Genomic DNA, 18,147 nt, shown 5'->3' with positions numbered 1-18,147 from the left:
CAGATTCCTTCCCCAAAAAGCCCAGTCCTAAAGAGAAGAGGAATATCTTTCCTGTCTGTAAGTACACACTTAGAATCCTTTAGTGCTGGAATTAGAAGGGATGTGTGAATACGAGCAGTGTCAAAATACAAAGGATACTGAATGAAAACCCACACCTCTGTAAAGGGAAACAACTCATTGTAATTTGCACCTCTTTTGCAAGCATAGCCCTTACAAATAGCTCATTGCAAAGAAACCCATCCAAAATAAAAATACAGCGAATTCACTCCACGAATTGCAGCTACACAACCCAGAGAGGCAATTCTAAAGTCCTAGGGTGTGGTTTAGTTCTCCTGTTAATAACAAGCTGTTAGTAACAGGATATAAAGCCACTTTCAGAATCATTTTTCTCAGAGGGACACGAACATTGACCCAGGGAGCATCCGTGTGTCACAGAGCAGCATCAGGGCACTTCTGATTCACAAACTTAACAACCCAGATGTCTCTCTCTGCTGATTTCCCTGGCCCAAGCTGCCAAGGAAAGCAGACTATAACCAGCAGCCTCAGAGGAAGGAACCAGCCTCCTTTGAGGCAGATAAAGGTTGGCTTGAAACAGAAGCCAACAATATTCCTGGGCCTAATCAAAGACTTTTTTCACTACTTTTTACAGTCATTTTCTTTGTGCTTCTGGCACCATCTTTGTTAGGAAGATTTATTGTCTGCTTTTTAAAATCTATCAGTTAGCAACGGCCACCAGATGAAGGGATCTCTTAAATCACTCTGTATGGGGAGAGTGTGAACATGTGTCTTACAGTCAGAGCTTTAAACTCTCCCATTCTGGGAAAAAGCACTTACAAACATCAACAATGTGAGGAACATTTTTGAGACATTTATACTCAAGACATGCTGTTTACAAGGTGCTCTATACTTTGAAGTTTTTGAATTACAATTATTTCAAACTGACTGTATCCGTTAAAGACTAAAAAGGAGATTTTTTTTAAAATTATAAGAGAAATTAAGAGAGTAACAGATTTATTTGTTGATTGATAATACCTGACAAAATAAAGGTTTCAGGCAAGAAGAATGTTAAACATTGCTATTATAGTTACCACTCTCATTTCTTTTAAAAAAGAACAATTTACTTTAACTATTTAAGTTACAAATCCAAGCAACTGTTGCATCATCTTACAGGACTGGGATCGCTGTTGAATATCAGGGCAGGATAATAGGATAGATAAAAGTTCTCTGAAAGAGAAAGCACCAGAACCAGCAGCAAGGTGGGGTTGGTCAGCCCTTCATTTGAATGTAAATGTAATTATGAGGCAGGCAGTTGGGCTGACGTCAAACAAGATCTTGGTAAACCATTACCACCAGCACCTGGTAACACAGTTGATAATAAAAGAGGATGAAGTAGAAGATTCCAAGCAGAGTGGCATTATTAGGGAAAACCAAACACAAATATTTTTGAGCAGTAAAAGAAGACACTGAGGAACAAGATGTTGTGACACCGTGTTTACAGTCTGGGACAGCCATGTACGTGAGCTCGCTCTTGGAGAAGGACCCCAGCATGTACCCAGGATCTGCCAGGGCCAACAACAACCTGCCCGTGCAAAACTTCGTGTCTGCTCCAGCCTACTCCGACTACATGGGATACCACCCTGTGCCAGCCCTGGACACCCACGGGCAGCCGGCGCCAGCCTGGGGCTCCCACTACGGCCCCCAGCGCGAGGACTGGAGCGCCTACGGCCCAGGCCCTTCCAGTGCCGTGCCCGCTGCCCACATCAATGGCTCGTCCCCTGGCCAGGGCTCCTACAGCTCTGCTGATTACAGCGCCCTGCACCCTGCTGCTGCTGCGGGGTTACCTCCTGTAGATACAATTAATGCCCAGCAAATCTCTCCCAACAGCCAAAGGCACAGCTCTTATGAGTGGATGAGGAAAACGGTGCAAACCAACTCTGCTGGTGAGTGCAAATTCAACTTCCAACCTCAGAAAGCATCTTCTGCTATCACTGAGCTTAGAAATAATTAACTTTACTTGAAGCACATAGGTTGGTGGGTCAATTATGACATTTATTTAACCTACTGCTGTTTAATGCAGTTTTAACTAAATTTGTGCTAGTTTCACTTTCTCCCATAAAGGCTTTCTGTAGTCGCTGTAGTGGAATGGCTGATGTGGTCAGACACGGCTAGAGCTCAGCTCCAGGAATCCCTGTTGGAACATTCTGTAAAGCATTTTGTATGATAAACATGATAGGCATAGAGGTGTTATGGAGCAATGCAGCCACATTTAACAGTTACAGACAGAAATACTACATAGTTATTTTGTGCTGCAGGGGAGATATCAATATATAATCAGGTTGATCTTTTTAAACCTTACAGACTTCTCAGTAATTATAAAGAAAACCATGTGCTCTGATCTAACTGCAGTGATTATGCAATTTTCTGCAATTTTCCTGTGTCTCATACTTTTCTGCCCAGATTTATTAGGTGAACACAAATATTCCTAGAGAAGCAATCTGACTCAAACAATCAGCATAGACTATTTTGTTCGCAGATCACATAATTCCTTGGTTAAGCTTCCTTTTAATTTAATTTCACATCAGTTTTACTTTCCTTACATGCCAGAATTTTTCAGCTTCCACAATTACACAATTAGAAATCTATTTTCTGCAAGTGGCACTCACTGATGTGCCTCGTCTTGCCACAAGCTGCATGCCAGATGAATGTTTCCATGTATATTCCCAAGGTGGAAACTGGGTGTAGCAAGGTTTGCTAAATCTGTTTTTCAAGTTAAAAGTAATAAGTGTGTGTTAGGGAGCATCAAAGAAATGCTCAAAAGAAAGCAGAGCAATTACAATTGGAGCAATCTTAGAAGACACAGAAAATCTGCACTGCTGCTTCAGACAGAATCCTCCTTCAAATGGTTGTTACTCAGGAGCAAAATTAGCCTGGTAATTGTTTCTTAATTATAAAGCAGGCACCCATTGTTTTGCCTCTGTTACTAAATATAAAATGCTGGTGAACATTAGGATATCACAATGCTCTCCTGCCACTTTTAGCCTCTACAAAGCCCTTCAAAGCCAGGCAGATTCAGTCTGCTTTCCCCCATTCTGTATACTCATGTAAATCCCAGTAACTTCATTAACATCATTGGAGATTGCCAGGTGTAGAAGTGATGCAAGACTTGAGTGTAGATCAAATTCAGCTGAGACTACTGAATGTCAATGAGGCAGCCCTGGCTGTGTCATGTTGGCACTGAATTTTCAATGTGTGGCATTCTTGAAGAATAACATTCTTAAAGTTTAACACACTTTCAAAATCTAAATCCTTGCTTTACACTTATTGAACAGTCTTGGAAGACCCTGAAAGGTTTCTCATATGCTTGTCCAAATTTATAAAATATATCTGCAATTCAGAGACACTGTTTTGGGCCTAAATTCATCTCCATTCTCAAAAGTGCTTACAGAGGATTTACACACATTCTGAAATACTTTATGAACCATTCGGGACAGGTGGAACAGAGCCCATCAATAGCTGCATGTCCTGAGGCTGTGCATTCCTAGAACCCAATCCTTTGAAGTGTTAAAAACAGCCGAGGACTTCACAGAAGTGAGGGCAAGGCATCAACCCACCTTAAAAAAAGAGATCGTGAGAGTAAAGCACAAACGTGGTAATTGTGCAAAACAAGAAAAGTACCAAAGAGATTTAGCTTTTCAATGGTATTTAAAAAAAAAAAAAAAAACCTGAAAATTTTAATCCCGATACAGAAAAAATTGTGGTAAATGGAAGAGAATTCAAATAAATTACAAGGCTAAAATTATGCACTGCTCTGTACCACCTTATCTATGTTTTCTCTAGAAGAAAACTGACTTGATGCCATTATAACCCCTCTTTGAAACACACTTGCTGTTTTTCCGTATTGCCATAATATTATTTGGGTTATCAAAGTAGCTACTGGTTCCTCTCCTTCAATGTTATCACTACTTAATAAAGTTCATTGCTTTAAAATCCACAAATTACAGCCCTAAACTCTACAAATTCATTTCTATGCATAAACATGTATGTCTTTAACTCCACCAGTGTGTACACACATCAATGTATGTGAGCAGAATGGAGTAACAGAAACCACAACACATCTAATTAGATGAGAGAGCCTCTTGAAATACTGTCCTAAAGACAGTGGGAATTATTCTGAGTGAGGAGATGTCAGTGGGAAGTGTTTCCTCTTTGTTTAGACTCTATTAAATACACTACATTCCAATTCAATATTCTTATTTAGCATTTGATACAAAACAAAATTCAATTGCAGGTAAAGTGAAATGAAAATTTACCTGATCAAGTCAATCTTCAGGATGAAACAAGATCAAAGACAGAAGTACTCTGTCCTTTCAACAGATAAAATGTGATTTGAAACGAAACATCCTCTGACTAAAGGACCATAACCGTATATTCAGAACCAACCCTGGTTTTACTTCAAACACACAAACATTATACACAAATACACAAGGCAAAAAGAAATTTTTAAAAAAACAAACATGGAAAGTAGTCCAGAGACGACTTGGTAAAGAGACCTTCCCAGTCAGGCCCTCCAAGTGAGGAAAAGAACATCTAAAGAATTCCTGACAGTCTGATCCTGGTTTTACTGAAAATCTATGATAAAATCTGCCATCCACTTCAGTTATGCTAGAGCAGAACTTCCAATTATTTTCTAAACTCTGTGTAATCAAAAGGGTAAGATGTGCATTTTCTGAGAGAAAAAAAAAAAAAAACTTCAAAGTGTAATACTTACTGAAAAGGTATCTAAAGGGCCTAGAAAAAGGTTTTGAAACTTCATCTAGGAGTAACCCTTCTCAGAAAGAGAAGGGACTTTAACAGGACTAAACAAAAGATCAACATGATTTTTGTACATTGCAAGCTCAGCCACAGGATTTTTTTAAAACTATAGTCAAGACATTTTATGTCTTTGTTTAAACAAGCTGTGATGTACAAGTAATTCAGATTACAGTACAGCAGAAACATGGCCAGAAAGCAAAAGAGAATAGCAGGAAAAAAGGCCAGGCCCCTGCTTTAATGCTAATTTATTTTTCTTTGTAAATTAGTTGTGACATGTATTTTCCACTGGCCTACATTGTCTGAGGTTTTGAGGCCTATCTGTCATATTGAGGCAACAGACCCTTTTAACACTTCACTTTGCTTTGATATGCAGTCCTGTCTCTTCCTTCTCCCTCTTTTCTTCAGGAGTTATATTGCCGGAAAGGGTGATGATTTTCACAGCAAATAAAGAGGCCTTCTCCCAGCTTTATTGTCTTCAGAAGAAATACTCTGTGAATTTTATGACCAAGGGGAATGGGGAAAACTACTCCTTTTCTCCACCCCCTCAAATCATGGTTATATTTGCTGATTATAGAGAGGCCGGAATAACCTTGTTGAATTTTAACTTGTTTTCAAAGATTCCCTCTAAGCCCTCAGTTTACAAGAAACCTGAATATCTATACTACTGTTAGCATTAGAACTATCACTGAGGGCAAATATTTCAAAGCCAACGATTTGTACCATGAAAAAAGTAAACTTAGTTGAGTGATTTAGGCCTGCAAATTTAGGCAGGAAATTCTTCCATGCTGGAAGTTGAAGTGGCATAGGATTTGAGAAAAAATCCCTAATTATGCTTATTTCAGCTATGTCTACCTTCAGATAAAAATATCCCAGTCTGTCCTCCCAAAATTAAAGAGAACTGAGGAAAAAATATTCCTTCATCTATTTCTGTCCCTTTTTCTTCTGCTAAGATGAAAGCGTCTGACATTTGTTTAGGGCTTGTAAATTCCAAACCAATTGGCTTGTGTTTCTGAATGTGAAAGGGGTTCTTGATAAGATCTCCTTGTCGCTCCTTTGTGTGGCGTGTGCTTCATCTTAACACCTCAATGGATTTTAGGGAACCACTTTAAAGGAGTCTTTGTCCTACAGTTTGTCCCAGAAAACTCACATCAAAAAAAAACTGGGAAGATCAGAAGAAAAAAGGAAAACTATCTAGTTGGCTGTTGAAAGTGCAAAGGAGAACAAATAAGTTGAAAACTGATCTCTCTGGATTATTATTACATGAAGAATTGCTTAAAAATTATATTAAATGAGAGATACATTCTAAATAGTTAGTGATGCTTCTCATAACAGTATTTATCTCATATATCTAAGAATATTTCTTTTATACATTAGAAAGAGGACGATCCTGAAATCCTTTTACAAGATTTTATTGCCTCATCTTACAAATTGTCAAGTACCTTCAACTCTAAAGGGAAGCCCAGCACAGAGTACCCTCAGGAATATTCTACAGGCACTCAGCACCTTGCAAGACTGGACCTTTTTGAAAAAGTACATTAAATTAGTCTTGAACTTCTAAGTTTATCCTATGGCCACACAAGAAAGGAAAAACATCTCTAGTAGGACATCTCTTTGTGCTACAGAAGCAATCTTTAGAAACTCAGATAAAGAATTAGGCCATGGTACAACTGCACAAATTGTGACTGAAGCTCAGTCTTGAAATCCTGGGTATTTATGTTCTCACAGACACAGAAGTCACTTCAGTGAGCACTGAAATGAAACTCCTTTGAGATTAATATAGCCAGCACCAATTCTGTACTGCTATGAATTATTTAAGATGCTTCAGGGTGTTTATCACTTAAGAGCTTCACATTTAAATATATGTTTACAGAGAGGGAAAATAAAGAGGGAAGGACAGTTATGGTAACCAACACTGTTACTTCACCCTGCACCTCTATTCCTCCCCTGTACCACAGCAAACAATCCCATGCAAGTATTCTGTAGTTTAATTAATGTCTGGGAAATGCCTGAGATGTTTGCAAGCTGCTATGGAAAATCCAACTCAATATATGAATAATCCTTCTTTTCTACCAGGTAAAACAAGAACAAAAGAAAAGTACCGGGTTGTTTACACAGATCACCAGAGACTGGAATTAGAGAAGGAATTTCACTGCAACAGATACATTACAATCAGGAGGAAGTCAGAACTCGCAGCAAACCTGGGACTCTCCGAAAGACAGGTACAGAGAGCACCCCTCAGGTGTGCCCACAGTGCCCAGGCACTGCCACTGCCAGGGGACACAGCAGCAGCCACCTCCTGCCTCTCTGCATTTGACACATAGAGAATCCACTACACAACCCCACAGGTATTAACAGGCTAATTTGACAGAACCCTCCAGTTATATGGAACTCAACATTAGGAGTTAACTTATACTTTAAAAAGTAGTTAGTATTACTTTCTAGCTTGCTAGCCAGCTGGAATTTAAACACTTCAGCTTAACAGGGTTTTAGTTATGGTCCCAAGAGTTACAACATTCATAGTTTTATTTCTTCTTGAAGTCCCACCAAATAATGGCCAGCAAAAAATCCAAAGCATTTGATATATTTCGGGTGGAAGACAGGAAAAATTAAAACTCAATCCAATGAAACAGCTATGGGGTTTTTTGTTACAAACATATTGCCACAATTTCCACAGGCCACATTCTTCCTCTGTCAGATTTCAGCATATTCAGGGGGTTTTACAGCCTTGGATTTTCAAGTCAGGATCTCTTTTTGCCACACATACGTGTAGCCAAGACTACCCATCCAGAGAATGTTCAAGCGCATACTCGGATCATTGCTCCCTTGGAGAGCAGCTCTGCCTTCACTCATGTCTAGTACATATTTAATCTCAGTCCTGGATAAAGCCAGGCTCCTGAGCAGGGCACAGCTACATTAGCCATGTTCATACAGACACTACAGGAATTCAGGAGAGAATTCCCTAAAATCCCTGTGTTGGAGAGCACTTCTCCCAAGCACAGCTCTGCAGTGTGTGGAAATAATAACTGCTGGATCTGAGCCTCCAGAATTGCAATGGTTCTGCTACAGCTGGAGGAGAAGGACAGATTTGGTGATACTGAATTAGTCATCTCATTTAAAAACCAGATTATTGCCCTGAGGTAAATATTAACTAGAGATCTTTCTTAGAATTTTACAAGCTTTTGTTCTTTCTAAATATACACATTCGGGTCTCTTAAAATGGTTCTCTTTTCAGTGGCTTCCTCTGATTCTGCACTGAGTCTGTGGAAGAGCATGGAATAATGAGGGACCAATGGAGGGTGGAAGCATAGGAATCCAGAGACAATCAGTGGTGCTTTAGGATCAAGCACTGGGATTTCATAAAAATATGTTAGTGCAATGATGCTCAGTCCCTGACCAAAATGGTACAGAGTGCACTGCACAGACTGTGAGTGCTTCCAGGCAGGAACAACAAAAAACAAGTTTATCATGGAAGGACTAAAGTTTGTCACACAGTAGGATAGAGCTGCACTGGAAAATTTTCAGAGAACTGCAATTATGAGAGATTTGCAACCACCACCTTAATGTTATGCAAGCTGGCTGATTTAGAACACAGACATGCCTGGAGTCACCAGTGATCCTGCAGAAAATCAGCAGTTTCCTTTTACAGAGCTGCGGCTCCTAATGCCAGCCCATTTTTATCTGGTAAAGTTCCTTCAAGTATAATATAGACAAAATACATAATTGATCAGCATTTCCACAGCACAGACAAAGCTAAATGCTTCTTCATGCCAATACCAGGGAGGCAGTAAAAAATAAACATAAACCACTGAGATGTTTAATACAAAGCAAGATTACAACTTTCGATATTGTATTGTATTCAACACACCTTAAAGGCTGTAACACATACAGGGAATTAAGAACATAGTTAGCAAGCAGGAAAACACATATAGAAGTTCCTCCTCATTCACATAAGGAAAGACAATAGAGATAAGTCTTTCACCTGCACAATGGACCTGGGAAATGGACTGTCTTTAAGTAATGCTGATATATCTATTTATGCATATAGCCGTAAATATGTATCTGTAAAATACATGTTTAAATATATATTCCAATAATAAAAACAATCAAAGCTTTTAAATACATAAGAGTATATGCACACACAAAAATCACTCACAACATAAATGAAGAAAAAGAACCCTCACTACTTGGCTTTGAATTAATCTGTAACATAGATAATAAAGAAATCTTCACAATTAATCCATAATTGCAGCTTCCTAAATTATGACAATGGCAAAGCTGAAATTATGAACTCTGTGGCCTGAGTCTCAATGAGTTTATTGATTTCTGTGTTCCTAAATATAACACAGTGTGTTCACTTTACACCAGGCCCAAGCAAAAAAAGAAATGAAGAAAGAAAAAATCAATTTTCCATTGGTTATTATGCCAAAAATTAATACAGAATAATGCAAAATCTTTTTACTGCACAAATTCAGTATTTTGTTTCTGGAGGATTTCTTGGTTTGCTTTTAGCTTTGGGGCTTTTTGGCCTCATGGTTTTTTGTTTGTCTGCTTTGAGTTTTGAGTTTTTTAAAGTGTTTTTGAACCTACCTACATTTCCATTGCTATGATTACTGTAAAAGGTTGAGCAGCACTTTGAATTAATCAGGTATCATTTATAATGCCCCAGGTGAAAATCTGGTTCCAGAATCGCCGAGCAAAAGAGAGAAAAATGATCAAGAAGAAAATCTCGCAGTTTGATGGCAGCGGGGGCTCAGCTCAGAGTGACTCTGGTTCACTCAGTCCAAATGAACTGTCAAATTCTCTGTTCCCACCACCACATGGAATAAATGGATTACAGCCTAATGACATTCATCAAGTCATAGTTTCAGAATGAACAGAGGGAAAAAAACAAAACAGGAAAAAAGAAAAAACAAGAATGGATTTCTCCACCACTGCCACCCCCCGCCTTGTAAACTCAACTTTGCAAGGGACCATTCTCATTTATCTGCCTTCAGAGTGCTGATTTCTAAGCAGGAAATCTGAGCCTATAACCAAAATATTTTAATTATTGTGAAAATCTCAGGGACTTTGTGCTGCTAGGATTCATCTCTCGGTATCTTTGCTAGCAGGTAATTTTCTTCAGACACTGACACAAAGAACGATACAGCTGAAAATTCAGTACAGGTAGTTCTAGTCTGATCATATATATACACAGAAAACTAAGAGACCTGATTATAAAATAGAGTCCTATTGCAGAAAATACAACAATCTGGGTGTGTTTGGTTTGTTCCATTTATATAATTAGAGGAAACTGTAGATGTTAATAAATATTTACACTTAAATGAACTGAAAAGGATGCTACTTTTTGAAAGCAGCAAAACCATTTAAAACACTTTTAAATGCTCAAGGAACATAATAATGTTGCTATACCAATATATTGCATTTAATTAAATAACACAGGTAATCTCTGTCCTATGCAATTGTATTCAAGCAATAGTTACAGATATAGAATATGCCAAACCTGCCAAGATTTGTTCCACTGTAAGAAATGCAGCAATTTCTCATGTACATTAGGAAATGCCAGAAAATTTGGAAGACGAGTATTACCTCAATCTTCTAGGACTGCACATATTATTGCTCAAAAATCCGAGCACAAATGGAATGGAAACAGAACTGTTACTACAAGCAAACCACCAAAAGGAAATAAAGAATTTGCTTGATGTCTTTAAACATTGGAAGTGAAACAGGAGCAGTCTCAGGCCACTGATTTTATCCCTGACACTTATTTGGGGCTGAAGGCAACAACTCTCCCAAAGTAGCTGAGAGGGTATTTTGAAGTTGTCACCTGCAGCTGAGCAATCACAAAAGAAATGTTCACTTCGTGGGCACTCCTGAAAGAGCACAAATAAAGGACATGATCACAGTGGGGTTTGCTTTAATTACTGCTCCATGTTGGCAGGTGAGAGGTAGAAATGGTATCTGAAAGACAAGTGATGAGTCTGGCAAAAGTAGAAAGAAAACCCAAAGCACTAAAAGAATCCCCAAGCCCTTCAGTAGTACTGTTCTTTGGAATTTCTTAAGATGACATTTTTGCTAGTAAAGAAGTAAACAGCTCTATTGGGAAGATTCAATATTCCTGAAAATGTCAAGGGGAGCAAAAGTAATAAAAAGGGAAAAAAGCAGAACACAAACAGAAAACAGCATTATGAAAATCATGTATCACTTATTTCAGCAACATCAAACTCTTGCTCTCAGAAACAGCAGAATAAATTCTGCTTTTCTTCATGTCAATGAGCATCAGTAATGCACTGAACACCATGGACAGAATTGTCAAAGCTCTCATCATCTGGATTCAAAACACTAGATAACAAATTTGAGGATATGCCTTATGATTCCCCATTTATTTTTAAAATAACTCTGTTAGAGTAACTCCATGAAAGCAATTTTATTGGAAGTTACAAGAATAACACTCATCAGAACTAAATTCTGAATTTTATCTTTGTGGACATAAATGTCTCAAACTAAACTAGGAAGAAATCCTGTAGCATAGATTAAGACCTTACTCACTGTAAACATTTTGTGGGTGGTTCTCCAATACATTTTCTAGTCCTCTCCTATCATATGGTTCAAAGAAATGGGTGTATTCTAATGCAAACAAACTGTAAACAGAAAATCTTGTGTATATAAATAGTTATAAAACTCAGCCCAATGAGAAATTGAGACTACATCTGCATGGCTTTAACTCAGGATCTCCTAAATCTGCTCGCTGATGTTCCAGTGGGATCACAGGGACATTATAGGAGCAAGAGCACATTGTGGAGCATGCACACACAGAGCTGGTTCTGTTCAGATGCACAGAAATGCACATATGACACACACAAGCCTTTTTTCTCCGCTCTTCAGTCAAATAAATCTGTTTTTTTCCTTGGGAGAGGAAGTTTCCCCAGTTCCACCAGCCCCTCTACCTGGGTTGCCCTTCTATACATGAAGGATGTAGAGGATAAAACAATCTCTGAGGAAACTCAGACTTTAGATATACAAGAAAAAAAGGAAGTGAACCTTTACCTCCAATCAGCAGACAGGCCATTTCTATGGAAACCAGGAGAGGGCTTTTGTGAGGCTTAGCACTGGCACAGAAATGGAGAGAAAGAAAACTTCTAGTTTTCAGATTTTTTTTCTCTGATCAGTTTTCATATCAACAAGGAGGAATGGCAAGTACAGCTATACCACACAACAGACCATTCATTATATTTGTGTATCTGAAATGCATTGCTTCAGATTTCCCTCCTCATTTATGACAAAATTGAAATTAAACAGATTATTTACCAGGTTCATATTCAACATATTCAAATCATCATCTTGCAGATTCTAATCAAGCTCCAGGAAGTCAGGAAACAGCACCCTGCCCTGACAAACTGCTCAGAGGAGCCACTGAAGCCACTGACTGCACTCAGAATAACCACAGCTGATGAAGGAATCACTCTAAATGAGCCCATTTTAGATGTTTTTAGAGTTGGAATGAGATACAAAGCACCTCTTCTGGCATGTTTAGTATCAGTCTTGTCAATAAAAACTGTTTCCCTTTTTCTTGATCTTAATCCTGAATTTTATCCATCAGATGTGTTTGAAATGTATCCCAAGCATATGTTAATAAATACTTAGGGGAGAGTTTCTTTCATCTACTAGAAAATGATTTCTAAGCCTACAGAGTGGATCAGATTATCTTCTCTGACTACAGTTAAGTCAAGTAAGAAGTTATTCCCCTTATCTGTTGCTGTGCATAACTACCCCCAATATGGATCATAATGTTCCTCTCAACCTAAATGCAGTGGCACAGCTGTTTCTCAAAATAATCTAAGAAAAAAAATATTAAACTCTTTTAGAATAATCGGGATATTTTTTAGTAAACTCCATCAGAGAGTGATTAACTGCAGAGTATCAGCTCAGGAGGCTGAGAAGCCAGTGTCCTGGTTTAGGGCAAATTTTGGAGGAAACTTTTGAGTTGGGGTTTTTTAGAAAGAAAATATAAGTCCTTTTAATGGGTTTTGAAAAAGATTTCTTTGGAGAAAAGTGGGGAAAAAACCTGTTTATTTAATAGGTGAAGTAGTTACTAACATAAAAAATGAACAATACAAAACAACCAATCTTCTCGCCGTTTTGAAGACATGACAAAGAAAGTCGTTTTTGAGAGGTGAAGCTTGGCTCACTCAGTCAGTTATCAGTCCCTCTGGCACTGGAATGCAGCGTCTCTGCCTGGTGGGCTACAGGTGTGACATTTTGGTGGTTTTCTGGGTTTTTAGTCTAGAGCAGGTTTGAACAGTTCTAAGAAAAATAAAAACCACAGTTTGGGGAACTTCTCTGCCTTAGCTAGCAAAAAAGCTAACTAAAAAGCAAAGGAGAGCTCTCTCCTGCTGTCCACTGCAGCCGACAGTCTAGAAGAAGGATGCTGGACAGCAAGTGCAATTTCTGACAAAAAACTCACTTCTTCTTTCTCCCTTTGCTCTCTGAACTAGTTTTAAAGGTGCAGAACTTAACAGCTAGCATTAACAGAACAGACAGTTGGGGATACAAGCAGCAAAAAGTCACCTCAGGACAGCCAGAGAAAGGGGAAAATGGCAAGCAGCTCAAAGAAAATCCTTAGCCTGCCTCTTGCAGGCTTTAGGCACTTCATGTCACAGCTATACCATGAGCCAGAAAACATCATCCCAAACCAAAATATAAATTGAGCACTCCATGCTGGCACATTTCAAAGGCCCCTTAAGGACTCCAGGCCGGCCTGGCAGGAGCCCATCCCTGGTCATGCTCTGCCAGCATGGGAACACGAGATCAGGATGTGCACTTGGATAGAGGCACCACAGTCACAGTCCTTGCATTCCACCATTTTCTGGGCAGCTGTGTTTGACTCTTCAGCATTGCTTCTGTGAAGGAGAAACTTCAGCAGATGTGATCAGCCCCTGTATTTCAATTTGTATTTACATGGATGAAACACTAAAGGCTATAAATAACATTTTTCAATATTTATCTTTCTTCCTTTGAAGACTGTTCCAGGGACTTTAGTTATACTCTCCCTTAGCACTGTTAAGCAATTAAAATAATAATAAATCAAATGCCATCTTTTGCACCCAGTGGGTCTCTTCCCCAAGCTCTCCAAGTCTCCTGTTTTTCAGTGTATGTAAATAGAAAACTATCACTCTTTGAATTCAGCTGATTGACTGGTGGTTCCAATTTGCAAGGTAGTGAGCCCCTTTAACACCATGCTGATAACAAAAGAAAACTCTGCATCACACACCTGCCTAATTCCAGTAGCCAGCAAACCCCTTCTGACATTTATCTGAACCATCTCGATTCTTATGACAATCCTGAGAGATGCCAAAGCTTTGGCAGAACTGCTCTCCTCAGTCCCACTGTCCAGAAATACTTCATCAAGAAGGGCCTCTGGCACAAACTGCTCCTGCTGACACTCAGCGTAGCACCACTTTGTAAATTTGGTTTATTAATTAACTTCTAAATATTGATCAGTGGGAGAAAATAAAGAAAAATACAGATGTGCCCTTACTTACAGATAGCTTAGACTAGAAATAGGAAAGTATCTCATTATAAGATAATTACATTATCACTTTACAAAGACAGCATAATTTAAACCCATAATTGGCTGTTTGTAGTAGTCATCCTGGTCAAAAAAATATCCTGGATCAGAAACTTGACCACCTCTTGAAACTTAGATTATTTTTGAAATTTTATCTACATCAGGTATTTTCAGTATAGGCAGCACAGGGCTGCACACCCCTGCACAAAGCCATAACCCTTCCAGACATTAGAACATATTTGTATCACAAAATCAGTTTCACTGAACCTCACATGCAACTCTTGACTTGCCTTTCTTCAACAAATGAGCATATCCACATTTGCCTGATGAGTTCCATATTTCTACTTCTAAACAAAATAATGGGAACTTGCAGTGAGATGCAAATCACCTTAAGAAAAGAGTTCGCATTAGCTGATCAAGAAGCACGAGGGTTTGTCCACCAGGCTTATAATACATTCTCCAAACTCCAAGAGTACATTCCCATTATCCAACAACCTCTTCCTGTCTGAAATGAGGGAATTCTGAGAGCCAACCTGACATCATGTGTTGTATGTTCTTCCTCCTGAAGAATGCCTGTGTGGTGGTGTTTGTCTAGAACAAACAGGGGAAAAGACATTGGAAGAAGACTCAGATCTCTCTGGCCCACATTAACATTCCCTTTCCATGTTCTCCCAACAGTGCCTTTATTTAATACTGTGCTTTGGTTTAACTCCTGGCTTTTCTGCACTTTGTGTTTCATGCTCTATATAAGAACACTTCTGATTCCAAGAAGGAAGTGATTTGTGTGGATAAACATTGCCAGAGACCATCATCCTTCACAAATCTTTATGGCATAATAGTTTCATCAAATAAACAGCATCCTAAGGAATACTGAAAATGAAGCTTCTATTTCTTCCTTTGAAGCCATAAAGTTTGATAACTCATGCTGAAAAAAATTCCCTGTAGTATTTACCTCTCAAACCCAATACTAAACAGACATTCTTTAAAGACATGGGACACAAAAGGTGTTTTTTCTAAAATAGTCTATTTGCACCCAGATGGTCATTGTTCCTAGGGGAGAGAGCATACACACATTTTAAAAAAATCTACTGAAACTTCAGCTGATCTTTGACTTCAGTCTATTATTTAAAAGCACAAATTGTTAAACATGAAGCTGCTATAGCAAAGTACCTTTTACAATTAAAAACACTTTTTTCTTGTTTTGTTAACACTTCAGACCCTCATTATAACGAGGTCACACAGTAATATATGCTTAATTTTACACTCAATTCAGCAACTTACTGTACCACCTGCTTTGGAGTTTAATGCAACACCACGTGTCCTTCTGGCACAACATCCATTTAAATGTCTGTAACATTGGCTTGTTTATTCAGTCCAAACCCAGGCTGCATTAAATGGAGGTTTTTCAATTAAACATGAGACTGTGCTGAATGTGTTCCTGTTTGCCACACCTTGCCCTAACACCTGAGTGTCACCACTGTCATACTGAATGTGACAGCTGTACATCCTTGCAGACAAATCCATGGGATTTATTTCGCTTTCCAGCACACATTCTGCCTGTCCCTTGCTCTTTCATCCTTGTGAAATTTTCAAGACATTTTTATTGGAAAAACACTGAACACTTGCGAGCCCTGAAGTGTCCAAGGCAAGGCTGGATGGGGGCTTGGAGCAGCCGGGATGGTGGAAGGTGTCCCTGCCCATGGCTTTAAGTCCCCTTTCAAACCAGACCATTCTGTGGTTGTATGACCTTTCCCAGGGACAGTTCACCAAAGCAGCCATCAAGCAAGACAATCTCAACTGAATATTAAAAGCCCACAATGTAAATGCACAGCATCAGAACGATCATTTCTTCCAGTGCTCTCAGTTACAACACTCACCTTTTTGGTTTTCACACCAGTTAAGGCAAACATCCAGAATTTAACTGAGAGTAAAATAAAGAGCAGTACCTTATTAATACTCCTATATATAACTTTATTTGAGTTGTTTCAACACTTTCTTTCCACTGGTTATGAATCTACATAAAGATGAGATCAGTAGAAAAAATATCAGATCCTTAAGTATAGAATAATTTTCTCTTTTTTTATCATGTTTATAAACAGGATGTATTTTCAGTGTTTGGTCAATTACTTACCTTCTCTGCAATTTACTGCAACATTCAACACTAAATAAAAAAATTATTTTGACAAAAATAGGAGAACAAAATTTCATCTTATAACAATTTGCCTCTTAATTTTTTTCCCCTAGGTTAGAGTGTGATTTACCTGCAGCTACACATAAGATGGATAATGTGCTGAAGTAAGAGCATGCAGCAGTGATAAAACTGTAGCTCATAAAATGTTACTTTCGGAGGCAACAAGAATTTCCATTGTCAAGTCATCTGCATTTTGCTGCAGTCTAGAAACTCCTGAAAAACAATAAAGATGATTTATGAGGGAAGTATTTTCCTGGAAACAACAGACAGGGATGGTGAGCCATTTTTACCTCATGCATGAGGAGGTGAGCTCATACCTGAGAGTACCTGCAGGTCAGGAATTCTGATTTGTACACGAACCAGAGCCAACGCTTTATAGGAACTACGCTAACACTAAGAACAACAAACACCCCCCTCATAATTTCGTTTTTCATTCTTCTATTGCAATTACAATCGCCAACAGTTTTTGGATTATTTTCCATTTGCAGTAGGTAAGTAATTAAGTGCTTATTACCCAAATAATAGCTTACATCTGTGTGCTGATGGGGGCATTGCCCTGAAGTATTCTAAGAGAATTTTTTTTCCCCAAGTTTTGCTGTTCCTATGTGGATTTTCTTCCCTCTCACCACCCCATTGCGCTGTACATAACTCACTTTCCAAACCCACCAACAAACCCCAAAACTCCAGGAAAACTCCACAATCCCCGCCCTCCCTTATCTTCACTTCAGGTACCCCGGGGAGCGACACAGCAGGCAGAACCAGGAGGGGAAGGGCGGAAAGCGCTACCTGGCAGTTTTTATTAAAACCGTCGCAGAAACACACCTGGAAAAGAGGTTAAAATGAAGGCGGTCAGCACCTGCCCCCACCTTCCCTCAGGAGCCGCTCGCGCCGGCTCGTGACCCTCGCGCACCTGAGGGGCGGGAAGGGGCGCAAGCGCGCGCCCGAGGGAGGCGCGCGGAGGAGTTATAAATGCGGTAACGAGAGTACAGATATTCGGGTCCCTTGTACGCCCAAGGTTCAGGGGTGGATTTTTTTTTTCTTCCCCCAAAAACAAATCCAGTGAGGTTTTTACCCGGCTTCCCTATAAGCAGCAAATTAAAACTCCCCTCGGGAGCCGCTCACGCCGGCTCGTGACCCTCGCGCACGTGAGGGGCGGGAAGGGGCGCGAGCGCGCACCCGAGGCGGGGGCGGCGGGAAGGGAGGTCGGGGGTTATAAACGCTAAGGGTAGCAGAGATACTCCGCTTCCTTGTACACGCAAGGCTTAGAAGGAGTCTCTGAAAACAAGAGCTCGACAAGGTTATTCCGGCTTCGCTATAACCACCAACGCTAACTCCTATCTCAGCAGCTCCTCGTGCCGGCTCGTTACCCGCCGCCCGGGAGCAGCGAGGGGCGGGCGGGCACGCCCGGACCTGAGCGGCCGCCTACCGACCACCAACACCGGCCACAAGCCGCTCCCCACCGCCTCCGGGGAGCTCGCGCAGGGGTTGACGCGGGCAACCCGGCGCCGTCCGCCGCCCCGCTTCCCTCAGCGCTACCACAGCCGCGCCTGCGCGCCGCCCGCCCGCCGCCGGGGCCGAG

At 39.9% G+C, this 18,147-nt stretch overlaps 1 protein-coding gene and 1 long non-coding RNA gene across 4 annotated transcripts in view; one reads left to right on the top strand and one right to left on the bottom strand.

Annotated features, from left to right (window-relative positions):
* LOC128814227 (uncharacterized) overlaps positions 1-18,141 on the bottom strand; it is a 152,721-nt gene extending 134,580 nt beyond the window's left edge. For 2 of the 3 annotated variants that reach the window (XR_008439309.1, XR_008439310.1), the window contains exon 1: positions 16,639-18,141. This is a non-coding gene — a long non-coding RNA (uncharacterized LOC128814227). Of the gene's footprint in view, positions 1-15,478; positions 16,299-16,638 lie in introns of those variants that run through there. The other variant, XR_008439308.1, reaches the window with a different exon arrangement.
* LOC128814225 (homeobox protein CDX-4-like) lies at positions 1,511-9,685 on the top strand. Its single transcript, XM_053989848.1, has 3 exons — positions 1,511-1,940; positions 6,886-7,031; positions 9,479-9,685. The coding sequence occupies exons 1-3, from the start codon at positions 1,511-1,513 to the stop codon at positions 9,683-9,685; spliced, it is 783 nt and encodes a 260-aa protein (XP_053845823.1).
* Positions 18,142-18,147: the final 6 nt, after the last annotated feature.

This window comes from Vidua macroura, chromosome 14 (assembly GCF_024509145.1).
Source record: "Vidua macroura isolate BioBank_ID:100142 chromosome 14, ASM2450914v1, whole genome shotgun sequence".
Classification (NCBI taxonomy): Eukaryota; Metazoa; Chordata; class Aves; order Passeriformes; family Viduidae; genus Vidua; species Vidua macroura.
This window is presented reverse-complemented; position numbering and strand designations above follow the sequence as displayed.

Bases quoted from the DNA above. Each gene is read 5' to 3' on its own strand.
- LOC128814225 (XM_053989848.1), top strand. From the start codon at position 1,511: ATGTACGTGAGCTCGCTCTTGGAGAAGGACCCCAGCATGTACCCAGGA. The intron at 1,941-6,885 runs GTGAGTGCAAAT...CTTTTCTACCAG, and splicing joins GGTGCAAACCAACTCTGCTG to GTAAAACAAGAACAAAAGAA. The intron at 7,032-9,478 runs GTACAGAGAGCA...ATAATGCCCCAG, and splicing joins TGGGACTCTCCGAAAGACAG to GTGAAAATCTGGTTCCAGAA.